Genomic DNA, 22,439 nt, shown 5'->3' with positions numbered 1-22,439 from the left:
GATGGATGGATGGATGGATGGATGGACGGACGGATTGGAGGTGATTCAAGCAGGGAAGTTCTTTGTCAAGTCACTGTGCTGTGTATGAGAAAACAGGCAGCAAGCCTCTGTGTATTTCAGGTGTGAGGAAGCTGCTGAGGTCCCCTGGCATTGTGAAATGCCAAGTAAAAGCACAGCAGTGTGTTGGAATTAATGAGTTTGGTGTAGGAAGAGCACATGTGAACAGTCTGGAGGGTTAATGTGTGAGGATGATAGACTTAGGCAGGGGTTTGTCATCAGGATTGCTGTGTTTAGGAAGCATGTTCTAATGACAAGACCACATAAAAAGAAATTGAGACTTGCAAGGAGAGCACTAAAAGTCATCAATTGCCAAAGTTGTTTTGCGTCTTCTGCAGGCCTGAAGCAAATTGCTGGCTTAAGGGGCTCTAAGCACCTGGGTCTTGCACTGGATTTACAGGTATGGTGAAATTGAGAAGGGGCTAAGTAATTAATTCCTCTTCTTGTGACCAGGATGGGAGATGGTTCTGACTTGCCACTTCTCCTCAGAAGTTGCTTCAGAAGCTAGTAAGGACTCTGGTTGTGAAACCCAGGAAGCAAAGAGGATCCCTGGGTGCCTGACAATTGCTTTTCTCTGTTGGTTCTTTCTTGCAGGCAGCCTCGGGCTGCCTGTCTCTTTGTTAAGAGAGTGACAGCAATGTGACACCGTGAAAATAATTACTAACAAATCACGGTGGTGACTGCAAACAGCTCGCTGTCTTCAGAGGCATGTCAGGGAGCATTAGAGCAGGGCCGTGGGAGCAGCAGAGCGGCTAGGGGCTCTTTCTGTGCTCTAGGCTGAAGGAAGATCTTCGGAGACCTTTGGCGCCTGCCACCCCCACATCATTCCTTCCTCGTTGGCTCTTTCTTTCCTCCCTTCCCTGCCTTTGCCATCAATAATTAAGCCCATTAATTGCACAGTGAGTTTAGAAAAGCTGCTAATGGTGAGACAGGGTTTCTGCCTTCCCTGGATTCAGCAACCAATCACAGAACAATGAAAAAAATTCTGGAGAGGTATCATGGGCAGTAACACATCCAAGCTGTGTTTTCTATCTTGTAGCTCTCATGTGTTGCCCTGGGCAGTAATGTTTATTAGCAACATGGCCCTAGGAATTCATGGGCTGCTGGTACAGTTGGAGAATAGTCCATGTCTTTGTCGTCAGGAGCCTTCAGTCTCGATTAATCTGAGATAGGTGTGTATTTGTGCAGAACATCACAGCAAATGTGCAGTTACCTGGCATGTCCAGCAAAAAAAGTGGGCAGAAGAATGAGGATGTTCCAGGATACAGTAGAGATGGTGCCATTCAGTGTGACTGAAGCTGCAGGTGAAGACAATCCTTCAGGGAATACAAAGTGAACAGGTCACCTGTGAGGAAGGTGGCTGGTACCAAATAGAGCATCTGGGGGAGTTTCTGCAGGTATGAGCCCCTGTGGCTGTGTTGGAGTGGGGACCCTTCTGCAGGTCTGCACAGAATCTGAGGGAAGCTCCCTCTAAAGCCTCTCATTATATTGATATAAAGCTCCCTCCAAAGGGTGGGTCTAGCAGAGATACTGATAGGAAACTGGAAGGCAGCTGCTGGCTGAAGTGTCCTTCAGCAGCATTGATAATCAAACCCCTGGGCAAGCTCTGAGAGGGAGCTCACAGCCTCCCCTCCCCTTCCCTGCCCTCCCCTCCACTCCTTGTTCCTGGTGGTATGTCATGCACCAGTTTGAGAACAGACCGTGCCGTTTGGCAGGGCTGTAAGGGGAGGCAGAAGGTGCGGATGGGAGCCTGCTTCCAGGCACCTGCTATACTGTGCAGTCTTCATTCCCATTCCCTTAGTTACTAAAGTGATTTTCCTGACTGTCACATCTGTAAATAATGTTGCTGGCGTATCTAGCTGGATGCAGAGTGGCGATGGATGGGGGAGGGCTGGCGCTGAGGGTGGCTGTAACAGCCCCTCTCCCCGACTCATACAATATTAATGCAGGGCTGGGAGTCGGCGGCACTGACCTCTGGGTCGTGCTGTTAAACAGCTCCCGCAGCCCCTGCATCCTAATTGCTGCACTTGTCCTTTGCTCTGGAGGATTCGCTGCTCCTTCTCTCTGGCGAAGCAAATACTAATGGCAGCTTGTGCTTGGAGGTGGGAGCAGTCTCTTCCCCACAAGGAAGACACAAACTTGTTTTCCCCTGTGCATGTGTAATTTGCACAGAAGCCTGTGCTCAGACCCTGTTACTCAGCGTGCCGGTCTCCCCAGTGCTGACAGCATGAGAGCCCATGAAGCTTCTGTGTGTGCAGTTTTGGGTTGTGTATCATCAGAGGGCAGAGGAAGGCAGTTTGCCCCATCCCACTGGCTCCTATTAGGATTTCTCTCTTTCCTTTAGTGGGGAATGGGAAGAAGAAGCAATCTCAGAGGTCAGTTGAGAGAGTAGAACTGGGTGATGTGGTGCCAGAAGAAGACAGAGATGATGCTAGGAAAGAAGAGGGGTTCAAACAGAATCACAAGACAAAATGGCATCTTTTCTTGTAGATAAATGGTCTAGTTCAATGAGTGGAAAGAGAGGTGATACAGAAGGCTGGAGGCTCCCTCTGTGGATGAGGGGCTCTTCCCCTTGCAAGTGGTACAACCATGGCTGAAGGTGGAGACAGACCTGGCAGACAGGTTTTCAGCGGATTCAAGTGATTCAAGAGAGCGCAAAAGACAAAACTTTTGATTGCTAGAGCTGCCATGGCTTTCCCCCATGCCTTCTGGCCAGACTCTGTCCTGCTTGTGGTTTCATGTCAGGTGTCTGCAAGTCCAGTGACCTGACTGACCACCCACGTCCCTTATCTTGCCTTCCTGGGTTGGCAGGTCCCTGCTGCAACTGGAAAAGTGCTGTTTAGACTGGAGACTAATGGCCTTTAAGTGACATGATTGTATTATGTTAAGCGTCTATAGGCTTTACCATTAGGCACTAAACAGTTTATGACTCATAGCAGAGAAGCCCTTTTCCTGAAGAGTTCATACGCTAAATGGTCCAGACAGACAAGGCTTGGAAGAGGCAAGGTTTCCTCCTGCCTGTTGGAGAGCAGATCTAAGGAAGGCCTGGCACAGGACATGTCTTCTTAGTTTAGAGAAGCACCTTGGCTCTAGGTCTTGCAGGTTCAGGTTTCCTGGGGAGAAGTACTTCTGCAATGGGATTTGTACAGGTGGGAGGAGAATCATATTTAATTTTAGCTTAGTTTTTGGGCATGTTTTGGTTTTAAGGGCACTTAGACACGATGTGTTGTGGGTACATCTGTTTCATCAGATATATTCCCTTACTCAGTGCATAATTGCAGTATTCTGCCGTGGGAGTCTGAATGCTCCCTCTTAAAGCAGCTCGTATGCAGAGAACCAGGCGATTACTACATTAGTATCTATATGAAAGGCTTATTAAGAGACCCTGTAGTCAGAGAAAGGACACATGCTATGTGTAATCAGGATCTGCTGGAACATGATTCACAGAATAATTTAAATAGAGATTTCTAATCCAACCACCTGTTCAAAGTAGAGCTAACTTCAAACTTAGATTGGGTTGCTCTGGGTCTTCTCCATAAGAGTTTGAATGTCTCCAGGGGAGGAGATTTTTCCACCAATCTGTTCCAGAGCTTTTATTACCTGCATAGTGAAGAGTTTTTCCTGATGACAAATTGGACATTCACCTGCTGCAGACTGTGGTTGTGATGCATGACTTTCACTGAGAACACAGTATGCAATTTTGTATACTTCTCTTCATAAGATGCTGTATAATGTCATGTTTAGTAAGCAGACAGACTCTCACACCAAGGTTATGTGTTAAAATGTGTTTGTAGGGGTTTTCATAGGGTCAGGTTCCCAAGGCTGGGGAGGCAACCTCAGCCTTGGAGACTTTGCAGTTTCTCTTTTCTTGGGAGCAGTGTCATGCATTTCTGATGTCAATGGGAAGTCCACCTAGCTGTTCTCCATGTCTGGAAGGGATAGCGAGAGCATTTGCTGTACCCCTCCACCAATCTGGAGTAGTGCAATCTTCCACCTGCTGCACTTCTAATCTCAGCTGAACCATGGAGCCAGCAAGCTCTGTTTTCCTGCATGGTAATTAAGTACTTATTTAAAAATCGAGAAGCTCAGTTCTGATCCTACTGTCCCTGGCTGTTTACAAACTCCAGGTAGAGTTACTCTAGATTTACTCCCACATGCCTAGCAGCGGAATCAGGCCCAGTAAATAGAGCTATGAATCTTTTTAAGAGAAGCTGTTAAGAAGTAGCACATAGATTTATTGTAGCATCATGTGTGTGCAATTGTTGATGAACATCTTCTGTTGGAGGCTGAATACCTGCTGTGTTACAGCCTTGCTTTTAATGTTGAGATAGCATCTCTGCCAGCATCTCGCTGATGCACAGACAGATACCCATAAAAGGGCCAGATCTCACTTGGTGTTAAATGCCTTCATGTTTCATTAAGGTTGATGGCAGTGGAAGGCACACAGTGCTTTGCAGGACGAGCGAGTCACAACGAGCCACTTGCCCTATGTGCTTTTTGTGGCAGAATTATGTCCCTAGTGTATACATTGCTCTGGATGTCTGGCTGCAAAAGGCTAACACCCTTTTCCGTTCACCAGCTAGTGGCCTGGAAAGCAAGGGTCTTGAGGTTCTCTCAAATTTCTTAGTACCCAGCAAAAATTTAGAGATTAGGGATCACACTATTAGCATATGATGGGTGTTCTGATATTTCAGCCAATGCTGCTATGAGTCTTGAGTGTTAAGGCTTGCAGTTTGCCTTTTAGGCTTCCTAGGCAGGAATTTGTCTGGTAGAGGGAAAATGCGAGTCTGTCCAGAATTGGCATCACAGAAAAAGAAAAGATCTGGAAGTGCCAGGTATTAGCCTTGCTGCTTAGCCTGTGTTTTTGGCCTCATTACACTAATCCAATTAAAGGTTGATGGGAAAAGATAACACACACTCCAGTGAAAGGGTTTGTGTGGCAACTGCTTTCCTTCCTGGGCATCTGGAGTGGCCTAAGTTATGTTGTGCATCACCACACCTCCTCAGGCTCTGCAGACCCACTGGTTGCCTCCATGTGCCGTAGTGTGTGCTCTTCTCCTGCATTGTGTCTTTCTTATTACTAATGGAGCATGGATGCATTTTAGCTGCTGGTCAGCCCTCATTAATATCCAGAGATGACAGGTTGACATTTGTAAAGAAGACTTGCATTGACCTTCATGTTGTGCATCGGTGCGGTTGCCATACAGTGCCCTGTGCTGGATGCTTCTCCCTGTGCTGCCTCGGGACTGCATTTGTGCTAGCAAAGGGACCGACTGCTCTGTAACCCTTTGCTGCTGTCAGGAGTGCAGGCAGTGTGTCTGGATGTCTCTGCATCCCTCTGCCCATTCCAGGACTGCTTGCTGTAGAGCCTCTATCCATCCCAGTGAACAGGACTGGAGGGTGTTGGGGTTGCACTTGTGGCTCCTTGTGGAGGTTTGTTATTTGGGTACTGGGGCCTTAATGGAAGACAGCTTTATGCCAATAGCAATGACCCGTCTTCTTCCTTTTCCTGGCTCTTGTCTGGGGAAGCAGCAGAAGAAAAGGCTGTGCTGCCCAGGCATCCTGAGTGCTGTCAGTTGCCTGTCTCTCCCCCAGCCCACGCCGTCCTGGCTTGAGGACTGCTGCAGCCTTCTCTACAATGACATTTATTAACAGAGGGGGCTTTGAAAAAAGGCAGGCTGCTCCTGCAAAGGCTTCTCACTGTAACTCTGTCTCTTCTCACCAGCCCGTCTGAGGCAATGGCTGCTGGTGTTGAAATTCATTAGTGTTACCTGACAGGCGATGGAGGCTTGCTCTGTCTGTTCCCACTTCCCTGCTCTCATGTCCCTGCTTCTTGCATGCTGATATTTAAAGCTGATGTGTGGCTCATAGGCTTGTTGCACTGTGACAAGTCTGGGGGTGGTTGAGAGAACTGAGAGGGAGGGAGATGGGACCTGTCTCAGGGTTTCTGTGAAGCCCAGGGCTTTTCAGACCCTCTCCAGATGTACTGTCTTTCCACAGCTACTGTTTGTGAATTTTAAGAACAGCCACGCAGGTGTGGTTTGTCCGGCACTGATGGGGGCAGAGAGAGATGGCACTGTGTGTGCTTGGTGAGGGCTTACCTGGTGGAAAGCAAGAGCAGGTGGGCTCCTCTGGCCTCTTGGCTGGTCTGTGGGGCTGAGAAGTTGTGAGTGGAGAGCCAGAGGTCTGGCACGGGGTTTGTACTTCATTTTGGACAGAAGCATGTTTGCATTAGTGGCAAAGTGACTCCAGCACTGAGGAGGAGACACCTCCCTGCCAAAGCTTTTGGATATACAGGAAAGTTGCCCCAGTCTAACCTGAATTACTGGGATGAGGAAGCTGGGGTTTGGGGATTTTTGTGGAGGTGTATGTCAGCATGCTTCAGTTTTTGTAGGCTGTGGTGTGGCTTGGGCTGTTCTTTGTGCGTGGGCCACTCTACTGTGTGTGGGTGCTGTGACATCACCCTGACAGAGGCCTCCTGGTTTGGCACCGTGGTTTTGGCAGTCTGCAGCTGCCTCTTTGGGAGGGTATGGATCTACCTAAACTGCTTTGAATTCCTAGCTTGGCCCCATCTCATGTTAGTTCAGATTAAGTGCAGACAGGTGCAGCTTTGCCTGTTGCAGTGCCGTTACTCTGCTAAATCAGTTCAGGTGCCTTAGCATAGGATGTTGTTCCCTTGCTAGCTTGTGCTGTTGGGAGAGGACGCCTAAGCTTTCCTCTTGGCTGGGCAGACATGCCACTCTACAACAAAACAGAGGAGCACCTCTGAGCTGTGTGGTCCAGAGTGTTGACCAGCCTTGCTTTGAACGAAGGGGCTCAGTGGAGGTGGTTTGACAGCTCCTCTCTTTCACCATGGTGCTGTTGTGTGCTTCAGCATCCAAGCAGCTTCCTTCATCAGTGAAGGATTTCCAGGGCAGGATCCTGCCAGTGCTCTCCTTTGCAGCCCAATGCACAAGTGTTGGCCAGGACACAATTAAAATGTTCTGCATCTCTTACAATGCAAGGTCTCCAAGGAATTAATTTTTTTGGATGGTTAATATCAGGTCTATAAACCCCAAGATTTAATGTCCCTTTATCTTCCCACAGAGGAACTTGTTCTTTTAACTGCCTTGGTATCAATACCCTGTGTATAGCAAGTGGCCCAATTTCTTTGTCTCCTGACATCCTGAACCCAGAAGCAGATGGACGTTAACCAGCTCTGATTAGTTGGGAGAATCAAGCATTAATTTTTTATATGCCAGAACCACCTGAGTGACGGAAATCAATTATGGCTGCCCCTCCCCCTTCCATATTAATGTGTTGGCTGTGAGCAGAGATGGAGGGACCTGTTGAAACGAGAATACCCCTGTTTCTTCATTTGACCCTCTAGATAATTAGGGTTAAATTGATATGCTATCGCACCGGTGACACATTTTATCTGCCTCTGTTTGTACAAGAGGATACAATAGTGGAGGAAGGACCAATTTATGCCCTGCTTTAGCTAACCAGACTGAGATAAAAGGTGTCACTAGTATGATAACGTTCTTGCCTCATGCTCCTTCATTGTTGCTCAATTTGCCTTTTTTTTTTTTTAATCTTGTTCTTTTTCTTTCAGTACCCTTGGTCATATTTTAACTCCATGCCATCGCATAATGACGCCCTGCTAAATGTGTGTGGAGATAGGCAACTCTGGCTGACAGCCTTCCCTGATAACCGAATTCCAGCCCATCCATCACTAGGCTGCTCTCCTTAACTTAAGAAAAGTGATAACTAAAGCAAGGCCGTTTATCACCGCCGAGCTGTGCGCTTCTTGCTGCCTTGGAGAGAGCTGGCTTCAACAGTAGAAATGCAGCCATGTCACCTCACCTCCTATTTGCATCCTGTTCATCTCCAGGCTCCATTTACCCTGCAGGATGGTGAAGTGGGGCTGGATGGAAGTCTGAGCCTAGGGTGGTGAAAGCTCTCTGAAAATGGTGCAGAGTTGCCACTGCTGACCATGGCCTAAGAAGGACTTAGACGTGCTTAGCTGGTGGAGGAGAGTGTGCTACCTGATGTCACTTGCTCTTCTGAGCAAAGGTGATCTGCATTTTGGGAGCAGGCAGAAGTTATGCACTGCCATGTCTGCTTCTGGGAGGACAGAGCACCAGAGCTGCATTGGAGGCTGGAAAATCCCACAGCCATTTTCAAGTTTCTCTATATTGAATGCAGTTTTGCTGATGGGGTGGTTTTTGAAAGCCAGCTTTCTTCCCAAGGAGTGAGAGCTTCAGTGTTTGGGAAGTCAGTTAGACCGCATTCAAAAACTGGAAGGATCATGGGATGTTGAATGCAGCAAAATATGCTATCATTTCTCCCTTACCTGAGGGAGGGCCAAATCCTGAGCTCTCTGCTAAAGCAAAGCTGCCCTCAGTGAGCAAGTTTGGCTCTGGCAAGAGCAAGAAGCCATACTGAGCATAAAAGCTTATTTTTCAAATAAGTGAATGCTCAAGTGAATGGTGGCTCTGATAAATAGACATACTTCCTTACAGCCCATGGTACTTCTGTTCCCCAGGACAGCCGTAGATGTGCCTTATTCAGTCCAGCCTGGAAAAGATGATGGAGAAACTCCTGCCTGGTCACCAGGCTGAAGAGTAGGGGGGACCACTGTAGGTGACAGTCTTGGAGCTGGGGAAAAGATTTTGCAAGGGTATTTTCCTCCCCGTAGCTATGGGGAAACCTTGGTCCTGTGCAACAAAAGCCCCTGGTTCCCTGTGCCAGGAGTGCTGTATATTCAGACTAGACCAGACCCATATAGCAATCTTTTGCTAATCCTTGCTCAGTGGCTGTGACCCTAGTGGCCTGGAGCCACCAGGACTGCATCTTTCAGCTCGGGGATAGACTTATGTTTTGGTCTGTGCTGCTGACAGCTCGCCCAGGTTATAACATGAGTGTTGGTCTCCTGGTGCTTGAAAAACTTGAAGCCCCTCTGCTGCTGACAAGAAATGAGGGGAGCACAAGCTTGGAGGGGGAGGGGGAATGTCCTGAGGTCACACAGCTTCACAGGCAGTTTCTGGGCTTGTTACTTGTTTGCAAAAATGTGTCATTTATTTAGTTGACATATTTATTTGGAGCATTTATTTTCTCCAATTAAAGACCCTCTGTCCAGCGCCCAGGGCACACTGCCATCAGTCTCAGGGTGAAAATAGAACCAGACTGTCCAGTTTGCTGGGCCTTTTGGTCCCACAGGGATGGCAGTGCTTTAGATGTCATTCGTTGCAGTGGGTGGTTTGCTGTCAATTCCTGTGGCTAACAAGAACAATGCTGCTCTCACTTCTTCTAGGCCCTATCCAGAAGTTAGGTAGATGGATAATTTTTCTTCTAACTGGAGCTAGGCTGAGACCTGTATTAATGAAAGCCTCTTGGGTTTGGAGGAGAAACTAATTTTGTGTAACATACCTTTTGTTAACTTCTGTTATCATCTTTTCTAGCTAAATGTGAGCAGACTGAAAGAGGTTATCAAGTGCCTATATGTGGACCAGTTGTTTGTTTTAGATGGTTCCTTTTTTGGTGATCTTTCTTGATTTGGGCACCAGCAAAAAGCAGCTTTCCTGGAGAAAGAGCTTTATCAGCATGCTGCTTGGGGTTTGTTGGGTCTGTTCGACTGAGGGACGTCATGGACATCTGCGTGGTGCATGGGCCAGGCTGCTGTTTGTGTGGCAGTGTGCAAGTGTGAAGAGTGACTCCAGGTGCTTTATTTCAGCGCAGTGGCATCAGATGAGCTGTGCCCAGGGATTGAACTGTGCTGTCACCTTGCACTACTTGCCCTGCAAATCACCGTGGCCCTGCTCCTTTTGACAGCCTTCCTGCTTTCAAAGAGATTCCTCTGGACATTCTTATTCAAATGTGTTTGTATGACTCAAATGATCGGTCCTAAATCATCACATGTACATCTCAGGACCAGGCATTTGACTTTGGCATAGGAAGTCTATTACTTTCTTAGCATAAGCAGGGCAAAAATAGTACACAGGTGGGTCCCAGTGTGTGCTGGCTCTGTTGGCAACATATTCCCAGGAGATTCCTCTGGATATGTTTCCCAGCTTCCTTCCTTTTCTTTGCGTAGAAATGGAGGAGTCACCAAGACCAGACTGCTCTGGTACTGCACAATCCTGGGTCTCACATTATCTGCAAGTGCATTATCTGTGTTGCTCCTCCATCTCCTTACTTGGCGAAATGTCTGGAGAGATGCTTCCCTGTTCACCAAAGGGTTTGAGTGTCACCGAGGCTGACCACTCAGGTACTGCCTGGGATACTGATGGTGCACCTTGAGGTGTTTACCTTGTATCCACTTCTCACCAGAGCTTGTTCCTGTATTTCAGTCATGAGTCTGAAGGCTAGTCTGGACTATTCACTCTTTCCTCCTTGGAGAACAAGAGAAGACTTTCTCCCTGGACATGGTGGTCTGTGTTCAGATGTTTGAGCAGCTGATGGCTGGCACTTCTAGCTCTTCCTCCTCCCCTACAGTCTCCTCCTACAACCCCAATGTGCCTGAGGAAGTTGGGAGATTCTCCACCCTCTCTGTTTGCAAAAGCTGATTTCTGGGGTTGTGACTTTTAACATGCACAAACAGCACTAATTTAGTCATTTATTTAGTTGACATATTTATTTGGGATGTTCCTTTGCTTCACTTAAAGATCCTGTGGCCAATGCCCCAGGCATGCTCAGCAGTATATGAATGAACAAAATCCATCAATTACTCCTGATCAGATCAAAGTGGCCAGGAAATACTCACATAACTCATGTCCCTGCACTGGCTTGGCTGGAACCACACGGTTCGCGATTCAGCGTTCCCTGGCTGAGGGGCACGTCCTCGCTCCCCTGCAAACACACTGGGATCGGCACAGTGTGGGAGAAGCAGCTCTCCCGAGCTTTCCCTTTGGGCAAGCCACCTCCCTTACTGGTGCTGTTTTGTTTTGAGCCCTATTCCATCAGTTTGTTGTAGGAAGGGGGCGCATCAGTACATGTGCTCACAGCTCTGGCTGCTGTGCTCACATCCCTAGTGAGACAGTGTGCACCTTGTACCTTAAGAGTTGTATCTGCTCTCTTCTTCCAAGCACCTGCTTGGAAAACAGCCTCTGCTTTCTTAGCCCTGCATCATTGCTGTCCGAAAAATGAATGCTTTGGTCCCTCCTTCCATCCTTCATATCTCTTTTGATGTTTTAACCATAAAGGCCAAATGGAGAAGCACCAGGGCATGACAAGTGAATTGTCAGTCCTTCTGTCTGCCCTGTAAGCTGCTGGCAGAGCAGGATGGTTTTGCAGGGATTTGTGATGGGTTTACTTAGCCAAGGAGAACCTGGATACTCCAGTCGTGTTTGTGTGTTAGCCAGTGTGGAGAAGAGCTGAGTGCTGCTCAGTACACAACTGTTCAAAATGTTTAGTCTAAAAGGTTTCAGCAGCCTGGATGTGCCTGGATGTATGTAAGTCTTAAGCCAAGCTGTACTCTCATGAGATTTTTTTGCCAAGAGCTATAGTGTTTCTGATGTGCAGCATGATGTTACAGCAGACTTGAGAGTCTTTTCCATCTCTGAACAAAATGCACTTAAGAAAACAGAGTTTGTGTTGTCAAGGCACTGATTGAATCAAACTTGCTCTCTTCTCTCTTACAGGTTACCAGGACAATGCCAGTACTTAGGGCTGCCGGTTGCTGATTACTTCAAACAGTGGATTAATCTGAAAAAGGTACTTCTGTGCAAACTGCCATGGTCCCTATCTCCCTGTCTCCCTCCTCCCCTTGTCCTTCACTTTTCCTCTTTAAGGAGGTGTCAAATAACTACTGCTGTTTTGCATTGAAATGAGTTATTTTCTCAGAAGCTGGGCTGAGCGAGTCCTCCAGCTCCCTATTGTATCTCCTCTAATAGAGTCTTACTGTACTTGATGGGATGTGTTCTGCAGCTGGGGAGAATCCCATTGTGGCAGGCACAGTGCAATATCTGCATAATATTGGGACACTGTGAGGCCCCTTTTCAGTGAAGGTTGTGTTGTCCCCAGTATTGCTGACTTTGTTTTGTTTTGCAGCCATATAAGGCTCCTAGGAGCATGGGTCCCATCAGATGAAATTCCAGTTAATAAATGTGGAAATACTCCAGTATAAAAATCAGCATTTCTCTTTGTGATGTGGGGAAAGGGAACTGTCTCAGCAGCACATCAACCTAAGACATCAGTGATCACTTTGCTAAGCAAAATGCCTTGGACTGAGTACTGTCTGGTGCCTTGTCTTTTGCTGCACACTTTCACTGGGTGGTTAAGGAGCAGCATGCTGTGCATCCACAAGGACTCCTGGCACAGCTGCTTCATCTGCTCAGAAAAACATGGTGATTCCATAAGTCACAAACCAAAGTGGGAAGAAAAGAACAAGTGTGATTACAAGCAGGAGCAGGGTGAGGGAGGAGACTGCGGTCTGTGCACAAGAGAAATTGGGGTGGCCCTCCTGGTTAAGCCTTTAGATGAGTAAGATTCCCTTCCCCCATCCAATTTAGTGCTTTATTTGGGTTTCTATGCTTTTTCCTGGTAATTAAGGGTCTCAGTAAGCGGATTTTCTTATAAACAGCTCGTTGTTCTTGTGGGCTTTTCTTTTGTTCTTTTATTTATTTATTGTTTTAAATGGAAGTGTGAGTGACAGGCTGAGCGGCCGCAGAAGGACAATTTGCATGATCTGTTCCATCAAATAGGGTAGAACATGAACTTAACAAGGGATGCTGGCAGCACATTCCTGGCTGAACTTGTCAAAGGGTCTTGTATTTCCCTGCTGTCAGAGCAAATCTTTTGGCTGATTGCTGGTCCTTGGTAAATGAAATCTGAAAGCACATTGGGGCATTCTGCAGTTCAGTGACCATTAATGATCGCCATTTGAAGTTCACTAAACTTCCGGTGAATGGATAGCAGCTATATAACCAGCAGGTTGATGGCTGCAGAATAATAATACTCAAAAAAAAAAAAATCCCTGTGTACTGTGATGTTTGCTAAGAAGTAGGTTGATCCAGCCATGCTCCTCCTCTGGGCCTCAGGATGAAAGACTTATGGCACTTTCCCATAGTTCAAGGCTTCTGGATTTAGTGTGTTAGGAGCTGGGATTCCTCATTATGTAGATGTCCAGGCAAGTGTCTCTTCTTCAAGGTAAGCATTCATGCATTGCATGTCAGCAAATACTGTGATACTAAGCTGAGGTCTGCTAAGCATCCATGAAGCCCCAAGCACAGAGCTAAAGGCAGGGGCAGGAGGGAAGTTTTTACAGTGAAATGTTCCCCTATCCAGCTCCCTGAAAGGGTCACATGCTGAGCATGTAGGATGAGGGCACGTGGGTTGGGTTGTCCTCCTCTGCAGATGTGTTACTTGGAAAGTAAAGCTTCAACCTCCTTCAGATTGTGCAGGAAAGGGAATGTGAGAGAGAAATGGTGATCTTCTTCCAGCCTCTCTAGTCCTTTAAAAACAATGAAGTTTTTCTGACACTGTAATACCTGACACCCTCTGAACACAGAATGGTTCCAGGGACCCTGTGTCCCTCTGGGAAGTGACTCATGTTGCAGAGAAGAGCAGGGGCCTCTCCTGTCTTGTGGCTAAGAGCTGCTTCTCCTGGGACTTGCTCTTACCCTGGGGTGGTGATCTTTCTATGCCATGCACTGCTTTCAGGTGCTTCTGGAGTAACTGCCTGTGTGTTTTCACAAGAGAGAATTTCCTGCCTAGATAACTAATTCTGTCGAAGCAGATGGACCCAGTGGAGACTCAGTCTCTATTGAATGAGCTCTGAGTGGACAGGTAACTAGCCCCTCCGTTCCACCCTAGATAGTTCCGGTGGCCCTTTTTCCCCTCCCTCTGGCACATTCCTGACTTAGAAATACCTCCTAGGCTGAATCTGCCTCTGACCTGATCCATGAAATAAGTGAAGGTGTTGGAGGGTGGGTGGGGCTTGCAGTGTGAAACCGATTATTTCTAGGTCATGGATAATGCAGAGACTTGAACGTTTCAGATCTCAAGAAAACAGGCACATATGACAGATAGCAGTTTCCTGAAGGATGGCCCCACCTGCACCTGCCGTATCTTCTTTGAGTCTTTGCTTATGAGCAGTGATAACAAGAGGACCTGTTTGAATTAGGGAGCTCCTGTTGCAACTACCTGGCAATGCTGAAGTAAGATTGCACACAGACAAGTTTGTGTACCTATGGGTACTGCAGTAGCAACAAAATACGTTCCAGATTCCTCTGCCAAGGCACACAAGGCACACAAAGCTTCAGGTCCTCTTTGTCTCTGTTTTGTATCTTTTTAAAAAACAGTCCTTGTCTGGACTCCCTCTGCCAGAGCGTGGGATGCTCCAGAGCTCAGCAGATATTCTTCCTGCAGTGGTGAGAGAGTCTTTCTCAGAGTTCATTTGCCAATAAACATCCCTTTTCACTGCTGTGCTGCAGGAACAGTTGAAGTGAGAATTATGTGCCCGCAGGCAGCTTTCACAATTTCCAAGACCTGCCTCTTGGGCAAGCTGAAGACAAGAAATGCCCCCAGTAGCTGTCATGATTACTTTGCTTCAGGCAAACCTTGTTGGATTGATCTGGCCATTCAGGTGGTGGTGAGCTCCACATCTGACTGCTGCAGTGGTGGCCACAGTGTCTTGGGATCTGTAAAAAAGCCTTCTGTGGAGGAGATGGTGGGGGAAAGCTGCCTGTGCACTTGACCCTGTTTGCAGAAGTTTTATCTTGCCCTGTGCCCCCCCAGCCTGCTAATGCATCCCTTCCGTCAAGCCTGGTCGGTGTTTGCTGACATTTTTAATGTCACTGAGTGATCTTGTATCTCTAGTGAACTGTCAGTGTAGAGCTGACTTGGGGCAGAGAGTTTATCATGTTCTTCACTTCGATTAGTTCAGCCTTGTGGGAGGGGAGCCGAAAGCAGAGGAGGCTTTCTTTGAATGCTGCAACATTTCAGATATCCCCCTAAACCATCTCAATAGAGAGCCACCATCCCATCTGCCAGTTCTCCTTAGGGACCTGTCATGTTGATCTGCAGAGGCCCTGTGGGTTAGGACTGAGGTGCAGAACCTGAGCTACATCACTGGAGCTGGATGCTCAGGGTGGAAATAACAGAGAGGTCTTCATGTCAGGAGAGAGGGGCACCAGTGGAGTAATGTGTGCAGAAAGCAGGAGCCTATGGGTCAAGATTTATGCAAAAAGGAAAGCTGCTGCAGCTAGCAAGCTACAACCAAGCTGCTACCCCAAGAGTATCCTCAGGTAGCCTGGGTAAACCCATTACTGCTTATTCTAACACAAGGATCAGCTCTCACTTGCGCTCCCTCTGCTCTTTCAGGAGCCTCTGTGGTTTGTTTTCCAGGTCCCACTAGAGTTAGCAGCATGGTTGGTCCTGTGATGAATCCTCACCCCTGGGGCTGGAACCAGTGCTATGTTAGGCTGAGGACACAGTGCCCACAATCACAAGGTGTCCAAGAACCTGGGAATGGGAAACCCAGCAGGCAGTAGGAGTTGTAAGCATCACTGGACTGGGAGCATATCACTGAAGGGAGGGGTTTAAAGGAGGGAGGAGGTGGAAAAAGAGGGGTGAAGATAGGTTTTCTTACAACAAGCTTGTGCAAGAAGAATGTTAGAAATATGATGAGGGTATCAAAATGGCCAGACCAGATATGTAACCCAGATAATCTTTATGCCAGAGGCCAGTAGTTGATGCTTTCAGGTGTAACAGGGAGAGAGCATGGCTTAAGTCAGCTTTCTCTGATTCCCAGCAATTGTCTCCTCAAGAACCGAGAGCTATCCGTGGACCACTGTATCTAGCACCCACTGTTTTTACCATGTCTGTCTACCAGAAACTTGTGCACCCTTTTCTGAATCTGCTCATGCTTTCAGTTTCTACAGCATCCTGCGGCAATGACTTTTGCTATTTAATTATGCATCAATTATACTCTGTTTACTCATACATTGTGTGAAGATGCAAGTCCCTTTGTTTCTTTTAAACCTATTGTCAGATTATTTTCTTTGACCTAGGTCTTGCATTGTGTGAAAGAAAACGTGTTTCTAGTTCTTCTTCGTGGTTACTCTTGATTTGAGACCTCAGTCATATTCTTGCTCAATTGTCTTTTCCAGCACAGCAAAATTTGTTAAAGGGCTTGCACAAAGGCACTTGTGGGCTCTGTGACTCTAGAGCTTGTGGCTTGTGGAGTTCTTAACATGTGTGCACTATCCTTCCTGGTCCTCCATTTATTCTCTGTATGTTTTGCAGTTAAAAGATAAGAGGAGTGTTTTATGTATCCACTAAGGGTTTGTTTTATTCCGTGTTTCTCAAATTATATTTAATTTATTTTTTTAAAAGAAGACAATCTTCATACTCATCACAGAGCTGTCCCTTTCTCCGCTGTCCTGGCATCTTTGACCATCTTTGATTTCTGTTCAGAGGGTGCAGCATGTCTTTAGATACAGTAATAGTGGCTGCTTTAGGAGTGAGAGAAAACTGGTCTTAGTTTGACATCCTCCTGAAATTCAGGGGAGTTTTTATGAAAGGCAAGAGTTGAATGATGTGTGTGAAGGAATGCAACTTTCCCTCTCTGGACATGATGAAACAGGCTTGACAGAGCCTTGTGGGGCACAAAGTGACCATGCTGGGGTGCTGTGGCTGTGCACAGAGCTGGCCTTTCCAGGGTCAGCCTTTACTGATCTGTAGATATTCCTGTTTGGAAGCGAACTGTTAATAGACATCCACAAATGTTTTAAGGTCACCTACTTGCATTGTGAAATCTGTCAGAGGAAGCATGTAATAGGATGTTTTTGTTAATATTTGGCTACTAGAAATAAACACATCTTAAACAAACAAAGATTTGCTAACAGCTTTCTGTCTCTCCTCTGAATTAACAATTCTTTCTGCCTTTGGGGTGGGAGGCGGGGCTGTGAATACTTCTCAGGCACTTGGTGCTGAAGTGTCTTGAGTGCTTTAGATGAAGATCGTTGAAATGGGTGAGAAATGGTTTATGTGTTAACCCATATATTTGGAAGTTGTTTTTGTGATGTTTAACTTCTTGAGGACTTAGAGTGATTGTTATCAATTTCTTGTTTATTGAGTTACTGGCTGCAGGGAATATAAAATGCCTGGTAAGATTAGAAATGCCAGAGGAGGACTCCTCAGGCAAAAATGCTTCATGGCCAGAGCATCAAGCACATGGATAAATGTTGCCTCCTAACTGCGAAGAACTGTGCCCAGGGCTTTGCTGGTTTGCAGCATGGGTGCCTGTTCTGACACCCATGTCAAACCTTCTTTCAGTGGTACCTGGGCTTACTTGGTTCCTCACCCCATGGGTGAAGCTCTTGGCTTTGGAAAGTCCCAGAGGGCAGAAATGGGAGAGGTTGTGAAAGGAAACACAAGGAGAAGTGTGACTCCAGGGTTAGGGAAATAAGGGTATCTCTTTCAAGGAGATAAGGAAAGTGTCTGTGGAATGGCATTGGTTCATAGTTGGAAGGAAATGGAAGAAATTGCTTGTAACAGCAAAATGACTGTGTTTAATAAATACTTTGCTCTGTATTTACAGAAAGGCAGAGGTTGCCATATTGCTGAGCAAGAGGTTTGCTGTTACAACACAATTTTCTGATAAAGTCAAGTGGTGAATTGGTTGGCATTTTACATAGCTGCTTTACAGGAGTTTTAAAGAGCTCGCTGAGATGCCCTGGACTATTAATAAGTCTTTGAACATGGGGGAAGTTCTAGAGGACTGGAAGAAAGCTAATGTTGTACCAGTAATTTAGAAGGGCAAATGGGATGACCGATGAAGTAATTATAGCCCTATCATCTTGACATTAATTCTGGGCAAAGTAATGAAAAGCCAGATATCATCGTTGATTAATAAAGAATGAAAAGAGGGTAATATAATGCCAATCAATGTGGATTTATGGAAACTAGATCTTTTTCAAACTAACTTGATATTTTTTTTATGAGAATACATGTTTGGTTGATAAAGGTAACCATGTCAATGTAATATACTTCTGGAAGGCATTTGACTTGGTACCTTATGACATTTTGATTAAGAAACAAGAGTGATACAAAATCAACATGGCACACATTACATTGATTAAGAAAGAGCAAACTGACAGCTCCTAGCATTTAATTGTAAATGGATAATCATCATGGAGTGCATGTCTTCCTAGTGGGGTCCCACAGGGATCTATTTATCAGACCTCTCGTATTTAACACTTCTGTCAATGCCCTGAAAGAAAACATAAAAATCATTTTCGATAACATGTGCAAATACTGCATCTAGAAGGTGGCTGCTGTTTGGTTTATAAACAGGCAATGGTGAGGAGGAGCAAAGGGGCTGGATCATTTCTTTCTCTGGGTTTGGTTTGACCAGTATGGGATGTTGGATCCCATCTGCATCAGAAATTCTAGAAACCCAAAGACTGGATGAGAACTGCAAGACCAGAGGAGTATTCACCATGCAGTAACAACCCTGGGAGCTGTTTAGGGTACCAGAGAAGGGTAAGGGCTGTAGTTGCCAAATATCTAAAGGGAGAGCCAAGCTGTGACAAGAGGTTCCTTCACAGAAGCAGACAAAAGCATAAGCAGTTCCAGTTCCTGGAAGCCAAAACAAGGTAATTCAGATGCAGTTCTTTACAGTGTGGGGTAATTAACTGTTGGAACAACTTACCGAGGGCTGTGGTGGATAATCCAGCTCAGAAGGGAAGGCTTTTTTCCTAAAAATGTCAGCTGTGGTTCAGACAGGAATTTGGGGCAGTGCTGTGGTTTGTGCAGGTCAAGCCAGCCGATCATGGCTGTTTCTTCTACCGTGATGATCTTTGCCTGTCCGTCTCGCACAGCTCTGGCCGCTCTGTTCCCTTGCAGTGAGAGCACTCTCGAGGGCTCCTGGCTTGAGAAGCACAGACAGCACGAGCAACACAAGGCTGGGAATGGAGGGGGAAGCATCCTGGGGAACACGGCACCTCTGGCACGGTCAGAGGAGCCCTCCTGCTCCAGGGCTGGAGCACAGCAGCCATCCACGACTTCTCCTTTAAATCTGTCGTGCAGCTGTCTGAACTCTGAAATTTCTTTCACTCTCTCCCTTGCCTTGTTAACATGTGTTGCCTTTGGGGTAATCAGGGAAAAAATATTATGTCCTTTTACAATTACCGGGTTTTGGAATATTAAAATGTCTCTCTGCATCGGCAGTGTTATTTTGATTGGTATTCTAACCTTTGACTAGCCCATAAAGCGAGCCGCTCTTCGAGCCAATATTGCGGGACTGAAATTTAATTCCGAAATGATTCCAGATAATAGGAAGACAGATAATATATGCATGAAGGATATTATGTTTGGACTAAATGCAGCAGGGCCAGGGCTTGGGAGTTGAATAATAGCCCAGAGTGAGTTATAATCTGTGGGACAGAAATACCTTACTGTCAGGGCCAGGAGAGGAACTCTTAAATCAAAGGGAGGGAGATGAGGAGGGAGTTGAGGATAGTCATCTCAACGGGAAAGGGCATCCAGGAGAGGCCTTAAAGGAGCAGCCCTTTCCATCCTTCTGCAGAGCAACCTGTCCTTTCTTTCTTACTTAATAAGGAGTGCTGAGTAAAAATGTACTTCCAAGGAAAACCAATAGGCAGGGCATTCTGGAAGTTCTTGGCAGTCTTTTCCCTTTTGTCTTCCTGGATTCATTAGAAGAATGTACAGCATGGGTTGATGTTTCAGTTTCCCTGCAAGTTGTAACCAAATTGATCAAGGAGCTGTGCAATACATGCTAAGGTAGAGTGCTCACATAATACAGAGTAATCATCGGGGTTGATTTTGACATTCTCTTTCACATAAAACAAAGGACAGGCATGGCATGTGGACTACATGGACAGTAGCTGTTGCTCAGGGCTCTGCCCCTGACGTTTTCAGCCTGGGACTCACTACCAGGCAAGGCTGTCTCCCTCCCTCAGAGTTGCTGCCTAAGCTGGCGACTGGAGACACAGAGTAGAAGTATCTTCTGTGACAGCAGAGGTACAAATTCAGTGACTTTTAAACATTGGAGGCTTTAAGAAACAAGACCTCCCTCTGGGCTCTCTGTATCAGGGAAGGGAACTTAAAGTTTCTGCTATTTACTCCTCTACAAGTGGCACTTTGTGCTTTGCCAGCATCTTCCAAACGTGATGGAGTAGTCAGCAGGATACTCTCCACTCTGCAGTAGCTCAGTCCTATAACTTAACCTGCTGGGCAAGGTGTTGGGAGCTTTCTGTAGCTAGACTCCGCAGAGCATTGCGGATGACCATTCTGCCAGCTGTCCTGGCAGGAGGAGAACTGAGCAGGCAGAGATGGAGAATGATGTCTGCTGCCGGGTGACACAAACCCATGTCGTTATAACAGGCTTTGGCTCAGTGGCACGGGCTTATAGTTTCAAAGTAATGATCCCAGCCTCACATTTCATTTCCTTTCCTTGCAGTCTCAGGAGCTGGTCTTGCTACAGTTGAGAGGGGCTCTAGATGCAGCCTGGCGGCTTCACTAGTTTTGGATGACTTGAATGATAACATACATGCCCATCGCAGGAGAGCAGAAATAGAGTGTCCATTATTGCCTAAATCTAATGATTTTGTGTTTCCCTCTCCTTTGGTTTTAGGTTTTGGGGTTTGTTTTGTTTTGTTTTGTTTGTTTGTTTGTTGTTTTTTTTTTTTTTGTAAATTATATCATCAAAACACAGGGGCAATTTTCTGTGGAACTTGTGTCTGTACAAATTGTTTGGAGAGACAGGAAAGATGTGATCCACTGAGGGTTCATGTAAGTTATATGGAAGCTACTTAGATCTACTCCAGGGTAAAGGGGACACCTTAGTATTTTGGTCCTATTAACAACAAGCTCTTCCTGGAACATCCTTCCATCCTTCTGTCCTTCTCATAGCTATGCTGCATGTTTTCTCATGGCATCTCACACACACATTAACTTCTTTTACCATCAGGAGTTCTCCTACATTCTCTTTTGATAATGCATACTAAGATGTGCTAGATGCATGTTAAAGTTCACTTCTTTTCCTAGGCAGGGTGTTTTGCAGCCTTGTCTAAGCCTTTGGAACAAAAGAGTTTCACATTCTGCATTTAGGGAGGACCTGCCACAGGTGGAAAAACCCAGAGAGGAGCAGAACGGTCAGAGAACTGGAAGACATGACCTCCAGAGAAAGAATGAGGGATTTAGAAAACAAAGCCTCCAGCTGCACCAGGGGACCTTTAAGTTGGACATTAGGAAGAATTTCTTCACAGAAAGGGTGATCAGACACTGGAATGGGCTGCTTAAGGAGGTGGTGGGGTAACCGTCCCTGGAGGTGTTTGAGGAAAGATTGGATGTGGCAGTCAGTGCCATGGTCTGGTTGACAAGGTGGTGTTAGGTCATAGGTTAGACTCCATGATCTCCGAGGTCTTTTCCAACCTAATTGCTTCTATGATCTGGGATATTCAGCCTAGAGAAGACTAAGCAGAAATCATTTTTGAGGAATGAAAGTGCTCAATTTCTGACTGGTTGTGGTGTATGGCTCTTGATCACATCCTTTCCAGCTGCAGGAAGATCAGTAAGCAGTCTCCATGGATAAGAGGAGGAATATGGGACCTCTAGCTCTTGTGAGTTCAGAAGAATGTGGTGGGGATGGTTTGGATGGAGCTGGTCCTGCCTTGAAGCAGACAGTCATCACTTCTCCCCTCCTGTTTGCCCTGTGTGCTATGATACTACTTCCTTTGCCCTTGCACTGAGACATGGGCTGTCTGCATTCCTTGGGACACATCACTGAAACTCAAGAGTACGTGAGCAGGGAAAGAAGGGGTATTTCCCTTGGGTGCCATGTACAGTCTCCACTCCCCTCCTGATTCTGTCTGCCCAAATCCCAGATGTTTGAACTGGGAAAATCCCAAGGCAGACTTTATTATTTGGTAGTGCCTTTGGGTTTCAAGTAAGAACCAGGGCCTCCTGTAGCCACATGTGATACGGAGAGCTCTCAGGTAAGGTCAGAAGGTACTGATTCAAGAGAAACTGAGGAGCACAATTATGTTCCTTGGCCCCATGTAGCCTGCAGCTACTGGACAAAGCAGAGAGGAAAATTTGTTGCCTTTGAGCTTTTTTTAACCAGGGCAAAAGATTTGCCTTTTAAGTGAAATTCTGAGCAGCTGTTTGCTGAGCACACTGCCATGGTCACTTTACCAAAAGCATCCTTGTCTATGCAAGTGGTTGGAGGCAGGTTGGTATTTCTGATTCTTTCTATGCACATTGGTTTAGCTGCAGGCAAAAGGCAGAAAGGCAGCTGCTCAGACCTTGTGTGCTGCTCTTCCTGCTGAGTGCCATATTTCTCGGCTGCACCTCACTGTGCCTGCATTCCCCGTGCTGGGGGATTTGAACATCTGTCCCCTATACCGAGGAGCCTCCTGGTTTCCATCTGGCTG

The 22,439-nt window shown here is 46.5% G+C and overlaps 2 protein-coding genes across 7 annotated transcripts in view; both read left to right on the top strand.

Annotated features, from left to right (window-relative positions):
- Positions 1 to 22,439, top strand: part of KIF2C (kinesin family member 2C) — a 425,302-nt gene that overhangs the window by 315,689 nt on the left and 87,174 nt on the right. The window lies entirely within an intron of this gene.
- ERI3 (ERI1 exoribonuclease family member 3) overlaps positions 1 to 22,439 on the top strand; it is a 135,124-nt gene that overhangs the window by 40,016 nt on the left and 72,669 nt on the right. For all 6 annotated transcript variants that reach the window (XM_068199144.1, XM_068199141.1, XM_068199143.1 and 3 more), the window contains one exon: positions 11,679 to 11,751. In XM_068199144.1, coding sequence (XP_068055245.1) covers positions 11,679 to 11,751 — 73 coding nt within the window. The remainder of the gene's footprint in view (positions 1 to 11,678; positions 11,752 to 22,439) is intronic.

This window comes from Anomalospiza imberbis, chromosome 9 (genome assembly GCF_031753505.1).
Source record: "Anomalospiza imberbis isolate Cuckoo-Finch-1a 21T00152 chromosome 9, ASM3175350v1, whole genome shotgun sequence".
Classification (NCBI taxonomy): Eukaryota; Metazoa; Chordata; class Aves; order Passeriformes; family Viduidae; genus Anomalospiza; species Anomalospiza imberbis.
Note: the sequence above shows the minus strand (reverse complement) of the source record. Positions and strands in the feature narration are given on the sequence as shown.